The 24604-nt window shown below is 54.8% G+C and overlaps 1 protein-coding gene across 1 annotated transcript; it reads right to left on the reverse strand.

Moving 5' to 3' along the window:
• Positions 1–14833: 14833 nt before the first annotated feature.
• FOXQ1 (forkhead box Q1) lies at positions 14834–16902 on the reverse strand. Its single transcript, XM_082639362.1, has one exon. It carries the CDS (start codon positions 16803–16805, stop codon positions 15669–15671), a length of 1137 nt encoding a protein of 378 aa, XP_082495488.1. The 5' UTR covers positions 16806–16902; the 3' UTR covers positions 14834–15668.
• Between the last annotated feature and the right edge of the window lie 7702 nt (positions 16903–24604).

The following is a 24604-nucleotide window of genomic DNA, read 5'->3' on the forward strand; positions in this document are numbered from 1 at the left end:
TTAAAAAAAAAAATCTTAATTTCAGTGGTGTATAGTTGATTTACAACGTTGTGTTAGTTTCAGGTGTACAGCAAAGTGATTCAGTTACGCATATATACATATTCATTCTTTTTTAGATTCTTTCTCATCTTTGTTCTTACAAGCCAGACTGCAAGGAACAGTCTTGCTCACATGAATATTTCACGTTTGTGTGAAAAGATGTGAGTTCAAATGAAGGAAAACGTATGGAGTCACTTGTACACTGAAAACTATGATTATTCTAATTAGCGGGGACACCAGGGGTTAGTCTTTCTGGCAGTCTGGTGTCATTTTGACTCAGGTCGAGCTGGCCGTCTTCCGAGATGCTTTTGCATGTGCTGCTATTCAGCCCCATTATCTTTCCCATCTTGTGCTGTGCAACTGTTCCCTGAAGTCTAAGTGTGGGACTGCTTTCCACAGCCTGCTAAATTCCATTTGCTAGCTTTAGACTGTCGTTCTCACCTGCCGAGATGATTGTGGTCGTTGACTTTGTCATCTAACGTTTACCCTCGCTCTCCTGGGTTATTTCATCTTCACGTTTGATATCTCCATCCATCTGTCCATCCATCTGTCCATCCGTCTGTCCATCCATCCACCTACCCAGTGACTGTCTCCAGAGCGCCCCACGCTATGCAAGCTTTGTGCTAAGCTCTGGGGTGTGCACCGTGGTGAACGAAACAGAAAGTAATCTGTGTTCTCCTGGACTTACATTCCAGTAGGGAGGACAGACACTAAACAAAGATAAATAAGTTCCATGGATGGTTTGCTGATGGCAGGTGCCCAGGAGGAAAATAAAACAAAGAGAGACGGGCAGGCTGGCCAGAGGAAACCTCACACAAACGTGACGTCTGAGCAGAGGTCTGAAGATGTTTCTATCCAGTTCATTGGCCAATATGGTGAAAAAGAATGCTTTGATCTGTCACTAGAGGCCTCCCTATAGGTGGACGTTAATCCATGAACTGGCACCTTTGGGGTACAGCAGATGAATCCACTTACATGCTCTGTGATTAAGTATCCAGCCTGTGTTCTCTAAGTTGGTCTTAAAGATATTTGAGGAGTGTGAAAACCTGGGTTCTTAGCATCCATGGCTCTTCCCCGATCCCAGCTGGTCCAACTCTCACCTCAAGGAAGTGAGTTTAATGTGAAGGACAGTTTTCCCCCCGTCGCCTGATCGAGCAGCAGCAGCCGCTGTGGGCAGAGGGCGGGGAGGGGCGACTCTGGCCGTTCTCCATCCTCATGGGCCTCACTTATAAACCGCAGGTGGAAAGACCAAGTTTTCTGGGCAAAATCATGGGAAATTCAAGGTTTTACTCGGGAAACTTTGGCCCTGCCCCTGTGCTGTCAGGAGGCTCCGTGCAGGTGACCAGGTGTTATCTTCAGACTAACCTGCAGGCTGCAGTGTTGCCATGACTATCTCCTCAGCCACACGCAGGGCTGGGCTCTCCAGGTGAACAGACAGGCGGTGGTGGGGGGGTGGCGGGGGGGGGAGGTTTCGGGCAGACACGGAAGTCACATGGGAGACAGAGAGCACGCGAGATCACCGTGCACCCCGAGCATCAAGGCAGCGCAGGGCCTGCGTCAGGGCCCAGCTGTGGTGAAGCCAACTCTCCTCGGCTCCTCTGGCCTCGGTTTCTCCATCTGTAACATGAGGGGACTAGACCAGATTATTTCTAAAGACAGTTCTCTGTCCCTGAAATTCAGGTTCTGTGTATTCGTTTTATTAGAAGCAACCCGGGCTGCCACACTTTAGAACCTGATTTCACACATACTAATTCTGACGGAGGAAGACCCATGTGGCCGGGGGACAGCCTCGTGCAGGCCAGGAGGAGCCAGGCCAGGCCAGGCCGGGACGCGGGAGGCTCGGAGGCCCAACGGGAGGTATGACCCCAGTCGGTGAGCAAGGCCAAGGGGCTGGGACGGAGCGTCTTGACCTGTTGGGAGATTAAACAGCGGCAACAGCAGCAAGAAGCCGTCGGCAGGACCAGAAGATGCCCATGGAGTCCGCAGGCGGCAAACACTCTGACCCTCCTCCTCAACCCCGGGGACCCCCTTCCGGGTAGAAGGTGCCAGCACTGTCTCTTTTCCAGAGAGCGGATCCGTGCAGCGTCAGTGCCGCCCTGGTCAGAATGGCCCTTTGTTCTGCGTCTTCATGACTAATGATGCTGCTATGCAAAGGCTTATGCAACCTGGCAGAGCCTGGCCCTCGCGCCCGACCCGGGAGCCTGTGATCTGGGAGCCGGGCCTGCAGTTGCGCAAGAAGCAATTAGGGGTCCAGCCGAGGCTTGCTGGCTCCCCGTCAGGCCGGCTCCCAGCCCCAGCTCCTTGACAGGCTCGTTAATGTTGAATCCTCCGAGTACAGGAGAGTATTTTGCCAGCTCCGCGCATGGCTGTGGAGTTCGGTGTGGGGCTGGGCTGTAGGAGATGGGCCCATGGCTCTTCCTGCAGGGTTTGTCCTTCTGCAGGGTTGGCCCCGTGGCAGGGCTGACCTCTCCTCCTTTTCCATAAAAGTCATTTTTAAAGCCTTCTGAAAATCTCTCAATTTTTACAGAGTTCTTAAAACATAATCCTCTGCACCAACCCATTATCTTCTAAAATAGACCTCAAATATGATTTTAACGTTGATAAATAAGTGAAAAAAATCAATCGAGCTTCCCATCAGCTACCAGAATCTAAAAGGGGAAGAGACAAAGCTACTGTATTTGGTAAAACCTCAAGTGCACTAGCTGCAGAGGCCGCCCCCGGGAAGCCCTCCTCCTGCCTCCAGGATGGCCCAGGCCTGAGAAAGCAAGCCAGCCTCCTGACCTCGTCTGTCTCATCTCTGCAGAAACAGGCGAGCTCCCTGCGTTGTGCTCCATGGCGCCGGTCGCTGGGCGGTCCAGAACATCAGGCAAAACACAAGTTTGTGTGTCACAGGAGGAGGGCGCATCTGCCTTCCGGGAGCCCTAAGGACTTTATCCCAGCGTGGTTTGCAGGGACCAGGGAAAGCGGGCAGACCCAGCAGCCTGGCACTTCCTTGTTTCATGTATAGAAGAAGTTAGAGGGTTTCGTGCTTGTGAAGTTTCAGATGTGCTGGTGTCTGTCTGCATCCCAAGAGGCAAAGGGCTCATCTACCCCAAAGAATGAGAAAGTTTCTGCCCCAGCTTACCTGCCACCCTCCCTCTTCTTCCTTCCCCCTCGCCCCCTTGGTTTTCACTCCCTTTTAGTGAAATAGCCTTCTTTAAATTGTAGAGCAACGAACAATAATGGTAAAAAATAGTTCTTCCAACCAGAATAAAAGCACCCAAGATGAAAGAGAAAATACTTTCAGCACACCCCATCCCCGCAGCCCCATCAGCCACCCAGAGGTGACTGTACAATGTAAGCATTTGGTACAATCTTTCTGAGCATTTCCTGGACCAGCACTTTTGCGGGTGGAGACACATGCAGAGCTCTGTGCTGAGAACGGGGCCTCTGTCAGAATGCAAAACACACATGCTTCCATAACACTGACGTCCTAATTGCTGAGCGGTCCACTGTGAGGCTGTAACCCAGTTAATTGAAACTTGATCCATAAATGGTATATAAAAGTTTTCCCCGGTTTTGGGGGATGACAAACAGTGCCGCCCTACACACCCTTACACGTGCACTTGTGCACAGTCGGGAGAGTGTGCCCTTGTGATAAACTCCTAGCAGTGGAATTGCTGGGTCAAAGGTTATGTGCATTTTACATTTTAATGGGCGCTGCCCAATTGCCCTGCAAAAAGTTTGCGCCAATTTATAGCCCCGTTAACGCTGTATGAACAGCCAGTTTCCTCAGAACTTGACCAAATTCACATTCTATCAAACTTATAAGTCTTTGCCAATAGACAAAAAAGGGCGAGTCATTATTTTCTTAAATTTGCATTTGTATTATGAAGAGTGTTTATGGAGTATTTGCCTTTATTGGATGGAACATGCTGGTCTTGACTACTGTTCATTTCCATTAGGTTTTTAGTAGTTTTAAAAATTGATCTATAAAAGCTTTTATTTATCATTAGCCTTTATTTGCCAACTAGGTCACAAATACATGCCCTGTTTGCCTATTATTTAAGCACATAGCAGTTTACAATATTTATGGAATACAATTTATCTGCTTTTCCTGGAGAGCATTTAGGGTTTCCACTAGGCTCACATGGGCCCTGCCTACGTAGAGAAGACTTAACCTCTCCTTGCTTTCCTCTTGTACTGCCAAGGGTTTGCTTTCACATGTGCATCTTTGCTACTTCAGATCTGTGTTCTGGTGTGTGGGGTGAGATAGGGATTCAGCTGGAGGAGGTTCTGCTGTAGTCTTGCTCATCAGCCTATTGGCTCTACTGACGTGCTGCCAGAGTAGGGCTCTCTGCTCCTTTGGAAATAAAAGGATTCAGACAGGCTTTTGGAGGATCCAGGCAGGAACTTGCCTCATTCCCTTCTTCTTGGATCAAAGATTCGGCCCTTTTCCCAGTCATGGGGGGACCCTGGGCTGTATTTTGAAGGAGGCCTCAAGGAGTAAATGCAACGGGAAGATTGAGAGAAAAATGGAAAACAGGCTTCTGGTGCGAAGAGAAAAACACCAATTTAAAATGACAAAATCACTTATGTGCATAAGCCACAGAGCTAAGAGGCCCCATTTTCACTTAAACAGCATGAACAACAAACACAACCACTGGGCTGAAAGAACAGCTGAGCAGATGAATTCTGTTTACCGTTTGTTTGTTCAACTCTGCTCAAGAAAGAGAGAAGGAACAAACAATTTATTTGTTACTCTCGTTTTAACAGTATCTCTGCAGTGAGTTTTCCTGGTTGAACAGATAAAACTTCTTATGGAAAGTTCAAGAGGTCACCTTATGGCCAAGGTTTTCAGTATTCCTCCCACAGTTCATAAGTAGGTGGGATATTTTTTCTGTAAAGACCAGATACGTTAATTGCACAATCGGCGTCAGCGATTTCTATTTCTTGGCACGAGTGATGTGATATGCCTGTTGGCAAAGACCTACAAACTCTGATTTGCAACATAAATGATATAATCCTATAGATCAAGTTCCAGGTAATTTAGCTGAAAGGTACAGAAGAACTCTTCCCCCACCCCCCCAAGTGTCTGCCTCGTGGTAAACTGTGTCATTTGTATAATAATTATAAGGTGATCGATGAGAATATGATGTCAGCGTTAGGGACTGAGGTGCATCACTACCATCGGCACCGATCACCACTCACGCCTCCATGCTCCACGCGCAGATGCGAGTGTGTGCTCTGACTTCATCCCACTGCCCCGTGAGCCCTACAGGACCTGTTCTGTGATGCCTGCTCTACGGACGCAGGTTCAGAGGCTCGGCTGACTGAGATCACACAGCCCCCGATGCAGAGCCAGGACCTGCAGGACCGCGTGACCCCAGGCTCTGTGTTCTTCCCGGGATTTCTTACTGTGCCCTCCCCTGCAGGTGAGACGGCCCCGGGAGAGGCAGGACCCTCCCCAGGGGTAGGTTAATTGCACGTCACCTTCAGGATCAGGATCAATCACACTCTCCCCCTCCAGCCCTTCTGCCATTTACTGAGGAAGTCTTTCCTCAAAGGGCCCAAAGGGCGCCCACCCCTGACCCTGGCCAGCGTTCCAACTCTACCAAGAGGGTCCACAGGGAGCCCTGGGGGCAGGCCTTCCGGCTGAGGAAGGGCTGGACCAGGACCCGGGATGGCTTCCGCCTGCTGGACCAGGACCCGCCACGACGGCCCATGTCCAGGCCTGGTGCCTGGGGTGACGGCCCCCAGCGCCGCTCTGCAGCCATCGGCCCCCCCATCCGGGACAGCCCTACTGCCGGTCGCTCCCTGGCCCCTGCCCCCCGCAGACGTGGCTCTTCTAGGCTTCGTGATTCGCTCTCTCCTCCTCCCCACCTCTTGCGGCTCCTTCCCTCGAGCCCCCCTGTGTGTCTCACATCCTGGCTCCCCACCCTCCCCTCTGCTCAGACCACTCACCCCCATTTTGGACATAACCTTAATTTGCTGTTTTTATATATTTTTGTCAACTGATTTCCACCGAAGCCCGTTACACACTGCCCTGGATGACGTCATCATGTCCTTGGTGGTAGACACTGTCCACGTTTGCACGGTGCCCCATCACACCTCCAGCCCGTACTTCCCGAACTTCAGACACTGGGGTGCCCTACACGGAACCAAACTCAGTCACCTACAGAGTCTGCCCCGTGCACTCAGGGCCACGCTCAGATGGTGCCTTTGAACACATTAGAAAAGAGTACTTTCCTCAAAACACTTCAGTGCCGTTGGGCAAAAGTCGTACTTGACACACGGAATTATTAGGACTGTGATGTGAACAGCACCCCTTTATTTGTATTAAAGGGGGAACAGCTACACACTCACACTGGCCTCTTGTCCTGCATTTCAGAGACTCCGTTGCTGTCGGGGTTCGGGGTTCGCCGTGGGCCGGCCACCCCTCGCTGCCCAGGGAGTGTCCACCTCTCCAGGGAGGACCTGCAGAGTCTAAGTGAATTTCTCTCACTGGGAGGAGTGACACGGGCTTGTTGTCATCCTTCTGGCGCAAGCAGAGAGGTGCTCCCACCGAGCCCAGGTTGGGTACCGCCTGGGCCTCCATCCAGGAGGACAACGTGAGCTTTGCTGGAGGAGTCCTCCAGTTCACCAGTGTGCTGGGACGGCAGCAGCAGACAGCATATGTGGGACGTGTGGGGAGGGGGTCTCTCTGAACGGGTCTGTCCCCGGGTCTGGCGGGCGGCTGTGCGTGCTTACATGACCCCGTGTGTGCATCCTTCAGGCAGCTTCTCTTCAGGGCCAGAGCCTGCCTCTGCTATGGGCGTGCTCAGCGCCAGCAACACGGCTTTATTCTCCACAGGGGCAAGGAGGGGACACGCAGGCAGGCGTCGGGGAGCCAGGCCTGGGAGCAGCGTCTGGACCGAGAGCCAGGCTGGAGGGGCGGGCAGGGCTGTGGCCCTTTGCCGGGTCGCCGTCCTCATGCCGCTTTGTGCCCCGTCACTCCCGTCTCCCCGGAGCCTGATGCTAAATGTGGGTTGTGGGCTTTGTTAAGTCCTGAATTTGCTTTCTAACTTGGATACTCAGCAGTCGAAGGAATTCAAAAGCAGATTTATTCCAGCGCACTTGAACAATGCATTTGAATGTATGACTCACATCCTTGGACAAAGGAAAAGGGACCCCTAGGAGGGAGAGCTGCTTGTGGCCCGTGGGCAGCAGAACGTCTTCACTGTATGGACTGTACTCTCTGCCGGTTCCCTGGACTCACAGCCGGTGCCCTGGATTCACTGCTGGTCACCAGAGGTGTTTCCTTCATGCCTAACGTCTCCACTGGTGGCGTACGGCAGGCAAAAGCTTACGACTGGCAGCAGGAACGTTTTCTGAAGACTCTGCCGTTGGTGTTGGTCTGTGGATGGGCGCGTTTGTACGTGGACGGTGAGTCCTCAGAGGCCAGCAAGCCTGTACACGGGCCCTGTAGTTACAGCATGAGGACGGGAGTTGTGTTTGCGATGGAACATGATTGCCTTGGTCTCCCTGTGCCTGTTTTCTCTTTTCTCCTTTTGGAGAATTTATGCCCCGTGTTCGCTATGTGACTTGACAGAGTGACTCGAGACATCTGAGACAGGAGGGGGACGGGGTGGGCAGAGGGGAGTGGGGGACACGTCGCCAGCAGGGCCCTGCGGGTTCCTTTGCGAATCACTCTGCAAGCAGCCACTGCTGGCCCAGATGTGGGCTGATGCTGTGGAATCAACTGTGACTAAAAAGTGGGCTGGTTTTAATCTCCTGCGATTCGATAAGAAAGCCCCACTGGGCAAGCTGTTCCCAAGGCCCTCTGACGGCTGAAGGGCATGGTTTGAAGGGGTGCCTGGGGCCACCAGACATCTTTTTTCTGTCACAAGTCATTCTGGGGTTACGAACTGGAAACTTGGGTTCAGGCTTATCTTTACTGGATCCCAGTTGGCAGACGGCTCCTGCCGACGCTGTAGGAAGTAGAGGTGGAGGGGTGCACGAGGGGACGGGGGCCCAGCTCTCACCTTTCCCGAATCTGGGCAGATGCACTGCACGGCCCGAGGACTTGCTTCAGCCAGAATCCAGAAAGAGCCTCATCATTCTGCACGACACAATGATGCGGCCTTTTATTGCATTTATAAATGTACCCAGAGGCTATTAGTCAAAAGGGGTTCAGCTAATAAACACAGAACTAATAATTATCTTGGTTCAGAGCGCTGACTTGTGTAACTGCTGTCGGGGTCAACAATGTCCTGTTTGCTCAACTTCCCGGAACCCCGACACTTATGGGTACAGAACCAGGGTGCAGGCCGGGGTCAGGGATCAGGGAGCAGGGATCTCTTTGCTACTGGGTCTGAGCGTGGTGGACAGGCTGGGGCTGTGTCACCTGGTCCTGGTGGCTCCGCCTGGGGCCCCTCTTTTGGTGACCTTTCCTTGCAGGGGTGCTGGACCCTCATGTAGGCCCTAGACGGGCAGCAGCCCGCGGATCTGCTCTGGGAACTAATCCGGGCGTCAGGTGGGACCACAGCAAGGCTGCTTCTCTTCCTCTTGGGCGCTCGGCCCCTTGGTCTGTTCTCGGCCAACTGGTCAGCTAGAGGGAACAGTGTTTCTGAATGTAGGAGGAACACGTGGGTACATGCTGGAGGGGTCCGGTTTGTTGGGTGGTCTGGAGACATTTCCTGTGTGGAGTGCCATGGGTGCCAGGGCCAGGGGCTGCCTGGCTCAGAGAGGAGGGGGCAGCTGACCCCTGCGTATGATTTCAGAGGCATCGGGATGCTTACCTTTCCTTCGAAAATACTCCCCTGCCGACCTCCAGTTATAGCCAGACTTCCATAAGTAAAGCTTTATTTCCTTCAGCTTCAGCTGGGATTGGGAAACATCCTGGCTTGGGCAGTACAGTATGTCTTAGGGCTCATTCTCTGTGAGTGTTTGTCAGATTGAAGTTAATCTACAAACAGCAGCATATGCATTTCGGTGCACAGTCCTGAGTTTGGGTCAACGTACACGGTCCTGAAACCACTCTCGCCATCAAGAAGAAGACTGTTTCCATCACCCGAAAGTCCCCTTGTCCCCCTGAGAGCCCCCATCTCAGCCCCTGGCAAGGATCTGATTTCCGTCCCTTTTGCCTGTTTCAGTGCCACGCACGTGGCCTCATCCAGAGGGAAGCTTCTTCCCTTGTGCGAGGCCCCCTGTACTTGCTGTCGTCCCCTGGGGGGCGGGGGACAGAGCCGCTGCCTGCACTGCCGGCCTGACCCCCACTGCCCACAGCCCAGCTTCCTCATCCCCACGTCCTCCCATGGGCACTGTGGGTGTCCTCCGAGGGCCAGCAGGGGGAGGAAGTTCACACAGCAAAGGCCTGGCTGGCACTGCGCCTGGGCTGACCCCACAGGTGACGCTGAGGGTGCTGGTGACAGAAACGTGGATGAACAAGTGTGACTGAAGCAGGGCCATTTGGGAGGACTTTCCCCAAAAGGAGACGAGCCAGGGCTCCCACAGCTGAGCCTGACGGACCACTTCCCTGGGGTCCCAGGGACAAGTCAGACCCCCTCCGTTTGGGCTTGAGTCCCGCTGCCCCAGGTCCAGAGCCCTGGGGAGAGAGGCCGCTGTCCGGCCCCAGGCCGGGACCCACAGAGCAGCCCACCGTGTGAGCAGGGCCTGAGGAAGTCAGGGGGCAGAACAGATGTTTGCTCCCCATCAAAGAGGGTTGGTCTCTGCAGGCTTCGTGTGGCCCTTGTCACTCCTCTTTCCCCGGGCCTGAGGATGTGTCTGCAGTTCACTTTATTAAATAATACCCGTTACTGTAGGAGTTGGTATTTCCAGGGCTTTTCTCTAGTTTCCAGGTTTGTCCTCCTTCTGACGGCCCACACTGACTTGATTTCAGTATTTAGTATTAGTATCTCTGTGCTCCATGTGTGCACACACAGACACACGTCCGTTTCCAGCCCCGAGTCCTGGGTGCTAGTGTGTGTTCAGGTTGTATCGACTCTGCTACCCAGAGAAGCGCCGTTGGCATATTTGGACTTTGTTCCTCAATAAACAAACGAAGGGCTGGTCTGATCCCCTCATCCCAGGGTCTGAGCACGGGCCTGGAGCTGTCGCTGGAGCGGGAACCAGGCCTGGATGCCTTGCTTATCATGAAACCGCAGGAAAATAGCCCAGCCTCTCGAAGCCTTGGTTTCCTGTCTGTGAAATAAGCATGTTGGTGTTTTACACCTAATTCTGAAAGCTGGGATAAGTTGTTGAGAACACCCTGGGGGCAAATGTTTATTGGAGCTACATGTTATGACCCACTAGAATGACAAGCTATATATGTCTGCTGAGCCCTGGCGGTCTCCAGTGTGTTTTGCTGTGTCTATGAGAACTTTAATTATGTTGACTAACGCACTAAGGAAGCTTGTCCCTGAAATACACAGTTGCTCCCAAGTTGATTGAGTTTAAGGGACAGAAAAAGCACCCGTCAGCATGACATCGGTGACATCCCGAGAGCTGAGAGAGGTGCTGGCTCAATCCTCTTGTCCTGCTGAGGCTGGCAGGTGGCCCCCTCCCCTAAGGTCGCCCAGCTTCGAGAGACCTGGCCAGAGCTCAGTCTTGTCTTCGAGTTCCCATTCTGAGCTCTCCCTTGACTGCAACACTTTTGTGGTTTTGAGCGTTACCAGACATCTAACTGCAGTGAGCCTAGGCAGCCACAGGTTGCCAAACTTTTCTACCTTTTCCCTTAACAGTTAGAACTTGGTGATCAGAAACAACAAATCCATGTCAAGGCTGTTGAATACGTATGTTATTTTGGGCTCCAAACAGATGTGATAGAAAGGATCAGTTATGGCAAATCTTCTAAGTTAAACTTTTCCTGAAAAGAGTGGCAAAGAGGGTCCAGGAGTGGTAAGGGAAGTGTGGTATTATGTTAATATGTATGTTGGGCTGTAGTTCACCAAGAAGGAGGGTGTAAGCCCCGTGTGTAAGCTGGCGAATGACAGGAACAGCATTTGCTTCTAGTCACCAATCCGTCTGACCGCCGAGCAGAGAGGTCCACACAACAGCACCCTGTGACGTCGGAGCCTCTGCAAATTTGAAAGAGGACTTGGAATCGGGGGCAGTTACAGTTTTATGGTTTTGATCACGAAATTAGAAGACGCTTATTAGGGCCATTTGTTGACAGCATTAAGAATTAACAAATTACGTTGTTAAAGCATGACAAAAGTTTAATGGTTTCCTTAGAGAACTATAAAGTCTGTTACTTAAGAGAGAACTATTGTGGTTTTAGAAAGCGGGAAATATTGACTGGACTCTTTGGGGTCTAATTTCTAGAACCCAGGCAAAGCTTAGCTATTACGATGTAAAGAATTAAAAAAACAGTAAACCAGAGGAGCAATACCTTTGTATGTGTGATGCCAACAAAGCCCCTGACCACCTGAGAAAGTTGTCAGTCATGTGAGTCCACGGCGTTGGCATTGTTTTTAGAAGGTAGAATTGCAAGGCAGGTTATTGTAAGAAGTTCCTTCTTTCCAGGGTGGGGAAGGGGCTGTTTTTTGTCGTTTGGGGAAAGTAGGAAAGGTTGTGGGGAGAGTGCCCACCCGCTTGTGGCACCAGAGACCAGGGCCCGTGGAGGGGGCCCTGAGACCCTCTCAGAACAGAATCCTGGCTGCCCCCCTCGTAGGGGTGGGGCTGGCGCTCTGCAGAGTGACAGAAAGGGTGCCAGGAGCACCGCTTAACAGTGACACTTGAGGGTCTGTGACCCCCGCGCCTGGCCTCCCAGGCAGAGGAGGGGACAGTTGTGTGAGGTGAGGGTACAGCTCTCAATAACGAAAGAAACCATTTTCCAGTTTGGGAAGCTCGCCTACCATTTAATAAAATGAACCGAGACGATTACCTGAGTAGTTCAACCAAGTTCGGGCCACAGTATGTTTTGGTCTGAATTATGCTGATAATTATGTTATGGTGGAGAGAATTCTGAACTGGAGTTGGATCTTGGTTTCCAGCTGGGTCTGTCAGGAAGGAGTGTTTAAGCTACTCGCTGGACCCCGTTTCCTCGTCTGTAACATTAGGGTCTATCAGAGAGTCAATGAGTCATCTGTGTACTTGTGTGTGAACACCATTCCCCGAGAAAGGGAAGTGTCACGTCTGTGACGCTGTGTGGCAGTGGAACAGGGTGGCCTGAGGACTCTCCTTAGGCTGCTGCCCCCCGCCGGCCTGGGGAGCCCCCGCGCACCATGAGACCGTTCTCCCCTGCCAGGGGGAGACTCTCTCCGTTTCTCTTCTTTTCTGCAGAGTCCACGTGGGACCGAGAACCTGGAGGCAGCCCGCGTGAGGCTGTGAGCCAGGAACCCAGGGCCTGGAGTGGCCGTCTCCAGGGGTGGCCAAGTTACTGCAGGGGTGGCAGGGCCAGGGCCGCCGCCAGGGCCCAGTGCCCCGCTTCCTGTATTCGGGAGACTCCCCCTCTCCCTTAGGAAGCGGTTTGCTGCTCAGGTTTTCAGCCCCCAAAGGCCGCAGACCGGCTCCTGGTCGCCTGGGGCCTGGCTGGGGCACTGGGGCAGGTCTGGGCCCTGCAGGCCAAGGTTCCAGGAAGGGGTGTGTGCGTGCGTTTCTCTCTCAGGCCACCTCGAGCGTTCTTCCGGGGATCGGGGGTCAGGAAAGGGGACTGCAAAGCACCCGGGGGCTGGGGGGCTCTTTGAAAACTGACCCAGGGCACCCTGGCCCACGGCCCAGACTCCCAGGTATCAAAGGGCGTTGCCCAAACCAAACAGACCCGCCCTCACCCCGCGGTCCCGAGCCCCCTCCTCGGCCTAGGGTCAGCTGCCCGCGGCAGCCTGGTGTTTGCACAGGTGGGCCTTGGCCCCTGGGCCTGGAGGCTGGGGCGAGGGGTGAGGCAGGTTGGAGGATGGGGTGGGCTGGGGGAAGGGGATGGGCTGGAGGAGAGGGGAGGGGATGGGCTGGGGCTGGGGGAGGGTCATAGGCGGGGAAAGGGGAGGGAATAGGCTGGGGGGCTGGAGGAGGAGGATGGGCAGGCGCTGGGGGAGGGGCAGGCCCTGCCCTTTGCCCACCGGAGCGCGGAGGAGGAACCGGATTTTCTGGGAAGATGCAGGAAGGGTGGACCTCCGCGGGGTCTCGCAGGGGACCTGCCGCAAAGAGGCCGAAGCTCCCAGGGCTGGGGCTGTGGAGCAGCGGCCGGACCCCGACCCTCCGTCGCCTCCCGCCTGGGTCCACCGGGAATGATGGGAGCGGAAGCTCGGCAGTGGTCGTGGCGCCGGACCGGGGCGCAAAGGTCCCGTGACCCTGGCCTTTCTCTAGAAAACCTGGTGGTCCCCGGTGACACGGCGAAGGGGACCCCTCACTCACCTGAAGTCCGGAGTGTTCATTAGGAAGGAAGGACCTTTGAGGGGAGGGGAGAAGAACTGTGATTGAGAAAACATCCTTTTTTACGTTGCTGTTTCTGTCCATTTGCAGAACTGTCCCGGTGTGTCGATGTAGAAATGAAAACAGTGGGGTTACAAACCCGACGTGGAGGTAGGCGGCAGCTGGCCTCTGGAGCGGGCAGAGTCGGAGGGGAGGGGTCAGTCCGCGGGAGTCAGCGATGGGGGCGGGGGCTCCCCAGGCGTTGGGTGTGGCTTCAGGAGCGCAAAGAACTGAGCGGATGGATCCCCACCATTTCAACCCGCTGAGCCTGGACCACCCCTCCGCTCCCCCCGGCCCCGCTTCAGTTTTATTTTCTGTTTTAATTACTGGTCGTGTGGGTGCAACTCTCTGCTTAAACGGGTGCTTTTTGTCATAATTCAACCCTGTTATTATCCCTCTTCATGACTACTAAGTAGATATAACCAGATCGGTCAAGACTTGTTTCTTGTTAACTAGACTTAGGGATGGGCTTTTTTCCCTCCCATTCCTGCCAAAACACAGCATCCTGAAATGAACGCCACTTTCCCCACTTCACCATGCGTAGACCCCAAATCCTCCTCTTGTCTTGGATAAGATGACATCTGCCCAGCGGCAAGAACAACAATGGGGCCAGCACTTACAGCCTCTGAATTTTTCCGTCTTTGTACTACTTTTCGAAGACTGCAATCCATGAGTTGTTAGCGCTCTACTGCCTTTGAATTTGAGAAACTGATGTGCACACTGCTTCCTGGTACTTCTGCTGATGGAAACCTTTCATTTTTAATATGGGTAATCATCTCTGCCCCATCGGAGGTGGCCTCTCTCCTCAGATCACAACTGAAATAGGCCTGGCAGCCCCACGTCTGCAAACCTTATCCTCCTACAAAAGGAGAGAGTGACAAATTCCTACTGATGGGCTCACACCCGGGTGGACGGGGCACGCCTCAAAAGGTGGATGGTTTTGTTTTGACAAAAAAACACTGACTTTCGAATTGCTCTTAAAACTGCCCTGAAGAAATCTTTAGTGTGTTAAGAAAGCCCCTTGCCAAGATGGTTTCCAGCTTTTTGAGCATCAGAAGAACCACTTTACCTGACAACGTCTGCTCGATGCTAAGATTGTTAATAGCTGAACTTGTCTACTAAAGGATTCTTGGGGAAGAGGGGCCCACACCTTATCTTGCTCTGGTAACTATTAAGTGAATTCTTAGAGAGGCCACTGGTTTGATGTTTAAGAAGTCCCACTGATGGACGTTCCACCCCGGGGAATTGTACAGCAATTGGTCAGGTAAGGAAACCTGCAGCCTCTACCTTCACTGAATTATTCAGGAAAATATTTGGAACTCCACAGAGAGTTTCTTAAGAGTCAAACCTGAACCCATTTGGAGGTGGGGGGTGGCGGGGGTGGGTGTAAAAAGCTCTCCATCTCCAACCCATCACCACAAAGTGCTGAAGTCGATTGTGAGTTTTATTAAAAAATAAGCACTATGCCTGGGTTTCATAACATTCATACATGAACATGTACACAGACACAAATAAAATATTAAAAATAAAAATCACACTTGCTTTCACGTGGCAGTGGTCCTGGCACCCCACATGCATAATGTTAACTTGTCCTTGGAAGAAACCGTTTGGCCCAAGGAGACCACAGTTATGAGAGAACCCAACCGCGAATAAAGCCCTAACCGTTGCCTGCAACATTTTCAATTTGGGTTTCAAAAATATATAAATAATTTAACTACAAATCCCAACAATATATATATTTTTCATTTTTGGCACAGTGAGACGTGGGTCAAGAGCAGAGGGATGGCTGGAACTCCTCTGGCCCCTCCCGCCCTCAGCCACACCTGTAGAAGCCACACGCGTGCAAGGAGCGGGGCCGCTACCCCCGCAGTAGTCGTATCATGGATCCCATGGAATGGTTCCCTGACGTGCTTTTTTGTTTTTGTTTTGCTTTTTAAGGGACAAATCACTGGGCGGTGCAACGAAAACAGGAGGAGCAAGGCGGAGCCTGGACACTAGGAAGGGAGAAGTCTCCGTGGAGGGGGCAGGGACAGGCTTGGTCAAGAAACGAGGCCGTTGTGAAGCGCTGCTTTGCTCCGCTGTGACGTTAGTTATAAAGGACGAAGGGAAATGTCCGGGACCGAGTTGGGACACTGGCGTCAGAAGGCGTTAGCTCTAAGGCACGTTTGGTAGAGATGTTTTCTTTGACGGTCTCCGTCCTCTGGGTGGAAAGCTCACCCCCACCCTGCCCGAGCCCGCGTTCCCGGCCGGCTCCGTCGCGCTCAGGCCAGGAGCGTCTCGGGCGGGCCGGGCAGGTGCGGGCCCGGCGCGCGGGCCGAGGCCGCGTGCAGGGCGTCGGGCAGCCGCACGGGGCAGTACAGGTGCGCGCAGGCGGCCGGGCCCCGGAGCGGCTTGGCGGGGGCCGGGGCGGCCAGGGGCGCGAGCAGGAGGGGCGGCGCCTCGGCCCCGCGCGCGCCCAGCCGCGGCGGCTCGGCCGCGCCGAACGCGCCGAGCGGCAGCAGGGCCCCGGCGGGTGCGCCCGGAAGCAGCGCGGGATAGGCGGGCGGCAGCGGGCAGGGCGGCGCGCCCCACGGCGGGCGCGTCCCGGGGCCCGCGTCCCCGGAGCGGCGGCTGCGGAAGGGCTTGCTGAGGATGCTGTCGATGGCAAAGGGGCCGGAGAACCTGCCCGCCGGACTGGCGCGCCCCTCGGACCGAGCGGGCGAGCGCGCGCGGGGCGTGGCCGGCGCCGGGGCGGCGGGCGCGGGCGGCGGAGGCGCGGCGTCTGGGGGCCGCGGCCCGGGGCCCGGGGCCGTCGCCCGGTGGCTGAGGCGCTTGCGGCGGCGGCGGAAGACCCCGTCGGCGAAGGTGTACTCGCTGCTGGGGTTAAGCATCCAGTAGTTGTCCTTGCCCCAGGGCCGCGAAGGGTCGCGCAGCACCTTGACGAAGCAGTCGTTGAGCGAGAGGTTGTGACGCACGGAGTTGCGCCAGCCAGTGTAGCTGCCGCGGAAGAACGGGAACTTGCCCATGAGGTACTCGTTGATCTCGGCCAGCGTCAGGCGCCCGCCCGCCGAGTCGCGGATGGCCATGGCGATGAGCGCGATGTACGAGTACGGGGGCTTGGGCCGCCGCGTGTACGGCTTGCCGCGCGCGCCCGCGCCGCCGCCCGCGCCCCCCGCCGCCGCCGCGCCCATCTCCGCCGCTCCCGGCCCTCCGCCCGCGCTCCGCTCACCGCCGCCCGCCAGCGCCACGGCGCCGCCGCCCGCCGCCGGGCTGTTGGCCGCGCAGTCCCCGTCCGAACCCAGGGAGTCGTCGCCCGCGGCCGACAGCGGAGACGGCGCGTCGCGGCCGCCCGCCCCCTCCAGGTCACTCCCCGGCTTGTCCCCGAGGCCCTCGCGGGGCCCGAACACCTCCAGCTTCATGCCCGCGCCCGTCCCCGCCCGGCGCGTACCCTTTTTCTCCGCTTGGTCCTGGGCAGCGGGCTCCGGGGGCGGGGTGGCGATCCGGGGTCGGGGTCCTGGCCTCTCTCTTCCGGAGCTCGCCTTCCTCTTGGAGAGACAGTCGCTTTCCGGACAGGAGTCCCCTTCCACTGGAATCCTTCTTTGGAGGGGTTGTGCTTATTGGGTGAACCGAGAGAGGCGGAGAGGGAGCAGTTGCGCGGGGGGGGGGGCGTGTTGCCTTCAGTTAGAGGAGTGGAGACTTCGGGGGAGGCGTGCAGGGCCGCGGTTCCAGCCTCGGGTGCCCGAGCGCGCGGGGCTTGGAGTTCCTGCTGGAGGAGGAAGCGTGCGCATCTGCTTTCCGTTCCCGAGACGGGGGTTTCTTCTCTGCAAGTCCCCGGTCCCGGGCAGGCGTCCTCGCGGGCCGAGACGGTGCCGGCTGCTGTGCGTGCCACCCACGCCGGGGGGGAGGGTCCGGCCTTCAGGCTCTAGCGCCCACGGAGCAGTCCCCGAGGCCGTGGCGCCCGCAGCCGCCTTCCCGCCCCCGGTCTCCGGAGCAGCATCTCCACGCCGGCCAGCCGCGGCTCCGTCTCGCTTCCACCTTCGGCCCGGCCCAATATAACCCCGCGGCGCCCCGCGGGGGCGGGGCCTGGGCGCAAACCGAGAGGGGTGGGGAGCGAGGTGGCCCAGGTGGCTGCAGCTCCGGAGCGGGCGCGCACCAGGCGGGGGCCACGCGGCGGCGCGGCAGCAGGTTGTTTGTTTTGGGTCCGCCCGGCCCCGCCCTCCGCCTCCCGCCAATGGGAAGCGCGCGCGCGGCAGCGGTGCGCGCGTGCGCGCGCGAGTGTGCGTGTCCGCGAATCCGCCCGCCCGGGAGGGGCCCCTGCACCCTGGAGCTCACGGAAGCGATTTGGGCAAGTGGGCAAGGCCGGGGGGCACCTGGCGGGGTTGGGGCCCGCGGCCTCCCTCAGCTACACGCGGTGTGTTGGCTTCTCTGGGCGTTAAAACGATGCTGCTTCCTAGTGCCAACCCCTCTCGTCGCGGCCGGGGTTGGGGGGGGGGGACGAACAGCGGAGAACGCTCAGGACACACTCTGCAGTGGCCGCCCACCGGAGCCGCATGGTGTGTCCTTCTTGGGACTTCAGTTTGAGGACCGTCTCTGTCTTGTTTCCTTCTTTAATGAATAAACTAGTGGACTTGAAATTGGTTACGCTTTCTGAGATGACCTTGACTCGCTCCCATGTTGGCCTCAGATTTTCTTTTGTCTTCCTTTGCCTCTTCCTTTACGTGGCTGGTGGCCCCTGCGAGGAGCGGCGGGTCCCCTGCGCCCACGCTGTGCGGTTCTGCCTGCGCGGCTCCCACCCCCGGGAGGGCGGTTCCGGAGGACGAGGGCGGGCGCAGTCCTCCTCCGGGACGTTCGCTGTGGTTTCTGTGGCACCGGCGACTGACCGTGGGGAGACAGGGCCATCTCTCCGCGGCGGGGCGTCGGGGCCTGACGCCCAGGTGGCGTGGATGCTCCCGGGAGGGGCGCCCGCCCCCCGAGGGCGCATTTCTAACCTGCTGCCCTTCCACGCCGAGGTTTCGTCCTTTTCCGGCCTTTGTTGAAAATAGCGACGGAGCTGCGAGTAGGCGGGACCCCCGCCCCCGATGTTTATTTTATTACTTTCCACCATTTGTGCAGAAAACGTACACAACCTTGTCTTATCTTCATTCAGGCAGTTTTAAAGGCATTCAGCATGGGGCCCGAAAAATGACGGGCCCATCGAGGGCTCTGTTGTTTTTGGTGTTGGAGGAAAAGCTCTCGTTCGCAGAGTTCAGACTGACTTTCTTGCGTGCCTGCGCGAGTGGGGAGCGGGCGGGGAATGGCTTTCTTCCGGAGCCAGCCGCCCCAGAGGGCTCAGCTCCGGGCCGGGGAGTTTGTGGTCCCCAGGACCTGGAGCGGGCAGTGGGCCGGGACAAGAAAGCCGCCAGGTAAAGAGACGGGGTAAAAGCCATTCAGAGTGAGTGCTGTCCTGGTTTGACCTCTGGGGGCAGGCGGACGAAGGCCTGTTTTTTGCGGGAGATAGGCCGGCAGGTTGAGGTGTGGGCCAGGTTGGCCGCTGACCCACTCCAGGGCCTGGGTGGCACGGGGACAGTTCCATCTTAGAGGCGCCTACGTGAGCAGCCCTGCAGGCCCGGCCACCCGGCCGCCACACCGCTGCCCCCAAGCAACCCAGCGCCTCTGCTTTGCACCAGCACTCACCTGGCGGGCAGTTCCCTCCCCGCCTCCTTCCCCATCCGCAGCCCCGCCTATCTCGGGATCGCCCTCCAGGCCCCGCAGCCTTGCTCAGGGCCCTCGGGTTAGTCTGGGAAGTGCCAGTGAGCTGGGCGTGTTGACGGGGATTTTGTTCAGAGAAGAGAGAAGAGGATCGCGCTCCCCGGGCCCCATTGCCACTCACATGTGACTATGTGACCCTGGGGCTGCATTCCTCCCTCCTCCGCCTGTAAAATGACGCCCGTGAGGAGGGACTCCTGCGCCAGATAGGTCTTTGGCACCGCTCCTTTCTCGGGGTGAATTACAGCAGCTGCATTAACCCCGCTGGGGACTTGGAGGGGTCTTTGGGTGAATTTTCAGCGCCCCGAGAGAGTCCTGCCCCTCCCCTCGGCTGTGCTCCAGGCTGCTCGAGCCTGGCCTGGTGGGAGGGGGCACTGATGTGTGCTTGCTCTCCTTGCCTCTCCCCTCCAGCGAAGTAGACCCCCTCTGCCCGCAGCAGCAAGCTCTCCTTCCCCCATCCCAGCATCCTGGTGGGGAAAGGACCAGCCAGTCACTCCTGGGGGGCCGGCCTTCCCTTGGCTGGGGCTGGGCCACTGGTGGGCCGCAGGCTGCAGGTTTCGGGGAAGGGGGTGGCGTGGAGGTGAAAAAATTCTCGCCAAGAAAACCTTTTCTATTTTCAGAGTGACTTAGAACTTTGGGAGGTGGGGAGTGGGCTTTGGAAAGGAAGACCCCACTGAGAATGGGGGGCAGTGGGCCACCTGGAAGGTTAAAAAGACCCCCAGGTGCTAAAATGCAGGCCCCCAGTAGGCCAGGAGTTCTGTCTTTTTTTTGTCACTGCTGTGTCCCCAATCCTTGCCTTGAGAAGGACACGTCATGAACGCTGTGCCATTCGCTGAGGAAAAATGCATTTGTGTTCAGTTTCCCTTGTGATTGACTTTGCTCTGTTACCTTTAACTGTTCTTTTACACCCAGGAAGTCCTTCCCCTGCTGCAGATACAAGAAAACAGAAATGGATGGAGAAGGGCATCCCTCCTCTGCATCTCTGTCCACGATGCCCTCAACACCAGTGCAGGTTACGAGCTCAGACACTGCAGACATTTCACGTGCGTGTTAGTTCACAGATTCCCTAGAAATGCTTGGAGATAAATGCTCCCTAATTCTTTGTCCTTCGGGGATCTACCGTTGATGGGTTAATGATAAATGCCTGTAGGTGGAGCCTGACCAAATACCTGTAGGGATGGAAGACTCTTTCGTTCATTTATTCCCTTGCCCTTTAATTTCTGTGGCGATAAGGGAATAAACTCTGGCACAGGATGAGTTCACGTTTCAGTGATCTGCTGGGCTCCCTGCAGTGGTTTTAGGCAAAGGAACATAACGCATCCATCTCCAGACACCAAGAGCTAGCTTAATTGGAAACTCTCTGCAGATTTAGAACTTGCTGTAATTTGATGGTGCCTCACCGCCCCAGTGCCTAAACCTTGATGTGTAATTCGTAAAATGCCGGAGGGAGCTTGGTCGACTGGGACCTGACTCCCAGTGGAAACATGGGTGGCTGGCCCCAGGGGAATAGGAGTTCACAGAGCCTCCTGGCACCAAGGGAACCAGGGAATCACGTCCCTCACACTCTCCCACCCCAACCCCCCGACACCTGGCACCAGCTGTGAGCTTCTTGCCAGGTTACCCTCTGCCAGGAGCCACCGTTGGCCCCTGGGTCTGAAGAGAAGGTGGACTTAAAATTGCCTTCCCTGGGGACCTGGGCCTCTGGAGAAGTCTACACCATAAGGCCTAGAGCAGCTCTTGTTGTGAGCCCCAGGCCACGGTCACAGCTTTGATCTAAGCTCTGTCACTTGGGAAGCAGAGGGGGTGAAGGTCGGGGGGCCTAAGGTCCTCTCCAGAGCTCAAGCCCAGCTTCCTGTACACCCCGTTCTCATAGTGAAAAAATGGGAGGAGAGGGAGCACTTGGCACTTGGTTCTAGCCGAGGCCACCTCGGTCTGTCTACTCCTGTAGACACGGAGCCCTTGGGAAGAACCTGTGGCGATGGCGGGGGGCGCGGATCCAACACCCGTGTGTGTGTGCGCATCGTGTCGTAGACCTGACCGTGCTGCTTTGCACTCTGCCACTTCTGTCCCCGAAGTTCCTCTTGGTCCTCAGCCGGGAACACGGTTTAAGCAAGGAACCCAGCATCTGTCCCGGCGTGGTCCACAAGGGGCAAACCCAAGGGCTGCGCTTGAAGATTCTTTGGAGAATCCAGGGGTCACATCCAGAAGAAGCCCCACCGTGAGCTCCACTGAGCTGTGGGACCTCCCTCTAGGCGGTGGGTCCTGGGCGTGGGGAGGGGCCGGGGGTCGGCACAGTGGTGGTGGAGAGGAGAGGAAGCGTCCAGAGACAGGGATGGGAAGGGCAGAGGGGAGGAGGCGTGAGGATGTGGGGGATCAGCCCCAGCGCACGTTGCGGGGTTAGAGGTCAGGGAGAAAGCTGCCTGATCTGAAGTTCACAATAAACCCTGCGCCGTGTAGGGCATATTATCAAAGAGTGAAAGCAAGCCCCGGGTAATTTATCACAGTAAGATGAGAGCTTTGATGCTGGGGTCATGGAGCCGTCCTCAGAGCTGACCACGTCCAAGGAACCCTCCTGGTCCAGCTTTAGTCCAGTTTCCCTTTTACCTGCAGTTCTTTAATTTGGAAGTTTTAAAAGCGGGGCAAGAAAAACTGAGGCTCCCTTTGCAGTGAATTATCCAGTCCTGTCTTTTAAACGTTGAGACTGTCGCATCCTATAGTACATTAAAGGTCAGACTCTCCCTGCTGTCTGTCGAAGGAAGGACACTGTCTGTCCTTCTGTGAGGAGAGTCGCAGTGGGCGGGCCCTGGCTCCCAGGCCCCTGGCTCTGCTCCTCCATCCTGCTGTCACAGGGATCTGGCGAGAGAGGGGCAGGTGACAGACAGGACCTGCTGTGTCCTTGGAAGAAGACGATGGTGCCTGCAGGGCCCACTCAGCCCTCCCCACGGGCAGGGACGGGTCTGTGCCACCCCTGCCTTGGCTGGCAGCCCCAGGTCTTGGACCACAGGCCAGGCTTGTGCGCGGCGAGTGCGGGCAGGAGGGGCAAACTCCCCATCACCCCGGAGAAGGTGTGGTCACTTTGGACCCCGATGGGGACCTTGGAGATGGATGACCTTGGGTTTATGTCTCTGCTCTATCAGGCAAGTCCCCAGACCTCACTTTTGTCTTTTTAACCTAGAACAAGAACTGCTGTCAGAGTTGAAACAAACATCCTGATCAATGTTTATCAACTTACGGCCCCTCTTGTTTCATCTGTATCTCCCCCACCCCAACTTCCCACCCTCCACTAGCTTTTATGAAGCAAATCCAAGACATCATATTTTTTCTTCCGTGATTCCGTCAATATCTTTTAAAAATATGGACTTCTTTTTTAAAAAATAACAATGTGGGCTTCCCTGGTAGCGCAGTGGTTGAGAGTCCGCCCGCCGATGCAGGGGACACGGGTTCGTGCCCCGGTCCGGGAAGATCCCACATGCCACGGAGCGGCTGGGCCCGTGAGCCATGGCCGCTGAGCCTGCGCGTCCGGAGCCTGTGCTCCGCAACGGGAGAGGCCACAGCGGTGAGAGGCCCGCGTGCCGCAAAAAAAAACAAAAAACAAAAAACAATGTAACCCCATCACCATTGTCAAACGTTGAAAAATTGCCAATATTTCCACAATGTTACCAAATATCATCATAATTAAATTTTCCCAATGCTTTCATTTTTTTTTTTTTTTTTTTTTGGCGGTACACGGGCCTCTCACTGTTGTGGCCTCTCCCATTGCGGAGCACAGGCTCCGGACGCATAGGCCCAGCGGCCATGGCTCACGGGCCTAGCCGCTCCATGGCATGTGGGGTCTTCCCGGACCGGGGCACGAACCCGTGTCCCCTGCATCGGCAGGCGGACTCTCAACCACTGCGCCACCAGGGAAGCCCCAATGCTTTCATCTTTAATGAATAGTTTAATGAATCCAGGGTTCAAATAAGGTCCTCTTGCATTTGATTGATAAGTCTTCTAAGTTTCTTGAATCTATAGATCTTTTTTCCCTGTTTTTAATTTAATTGTTAAATAAGCAGGTTGTCTGTCCTGTAGATATTTCCTATCATTTGGATTTTGCTGATTATGCCCTGTCGGTTTACACCGTCTTCTGCTTGCTGTGTTTCCGGTGAATTGACAGATCCAGAGGCTTGAACATACTCACTTTTGATGTTTTTTTCAAGAATACCGATGATGTTGTGGATTTCTGTCAGGTGGCTCATTATGACAGGGTGTTGCTCTTTTTGTGACTTAAGACTAATCAGTGAATTCAAACGTAAGCTTGACTCATCCACTTCAAAGCTCCCCATCAGCTTCTCACCTCCTGGTCTTTGCAGCCATTGCTGACAAGTGCCCTGACAAGTGCCCGTCACCATCAGGGGTGGCAAGATGGCGACATTCTCTCCTTTATTTACAAGCTCTAAACGTATTGGAAGAAAAACAGTTCCTCATCAGCTTTTTGTCACTTGGAAATACCGTCTGTGCAGAAAAGAAGGTTAAATGCCTGATTCCTTTTATTTACTTCTTTTCAAATAATTTGATAGTTCTTCTAGAATCCATCAAAAGACACACACACACATTTATATAAATATCATAGTTAACAAATAGGTCTTTCACATGTATGACTTGTTTAAATCCATTCATGGCTTCCTAGACTTCTACTGTGACAAGATATTCCAGAGTCACTTTCTATTTCCTGCCTCATACCTGGAGTTATCTATTTATCCAAAGTATCCCTGGTTCTTTCTAGATAGAAATAGTACTGAGGGACCAAAGTCTGAGCTCTAGACCTGTTCATTGCTCCTGGGTTGGTCATTGTTTCTAGGACTTTACAATGGACAGTACTAGGGAAAATTTTTTCTTAAAATATATGATATTTCCAATTCCACTATGGGATTACAGGGTTTTCACTTAGGTTTTTTAAAATTTTGTGTCTATATCTATTTTCTCTTATGCTGAATATCACATCAACATAGCTACTCATTTGCTTTATCATTCCTGTGTGTGTGTCTCTCTACCTATTCCTGTTTCGGAATGTGACTTTCAATTTTTATTATTAACATTGTGATCGCTGAAAACAATTTGAGTTTTACTTGCTGTTTTTTTTTTCTCTACGGGGATATAGCTCACTAGCTACACAGTCACATTACTGAGTTTTAAAGTTACTTGAGATAATTGGACCCTTGATATCAGGTTAACATCATTTGGTGCATTTTGCTTTTTGTTTCCTTCAATGTTTTAGTTTTTTCATAATTATGTAATACTTATCTGGCTTCAAAATCAAAGCTGTAACCTGAGTTGTAATCAGGAAAGTTTAATTTTCATCCCTGCTTTTTCCACCTTGCCTTCTTCTCTACTCTGTAGGTAACCATTTGATAAAAGTTTAAAAATTACCCTTTGCATTAGTTTGCTAGGGCTGCCATAACAGGATAACACAGACTGGGTGGCTTAAACAAAAAAA

This window comes from Mesoplodon mirus (genome assembly GCF_964341445.2).
Source record: "Mesoplodon mirus genome assembly, chromosome: 12".
Taxonomy (NCBI): domain Eukaryota; kingdom Metazoa; phylum Chordata; class Mammalia; order Artiodactyla; family Ziphiidae; genus Mesoplodon; species Mesoplodon mirus.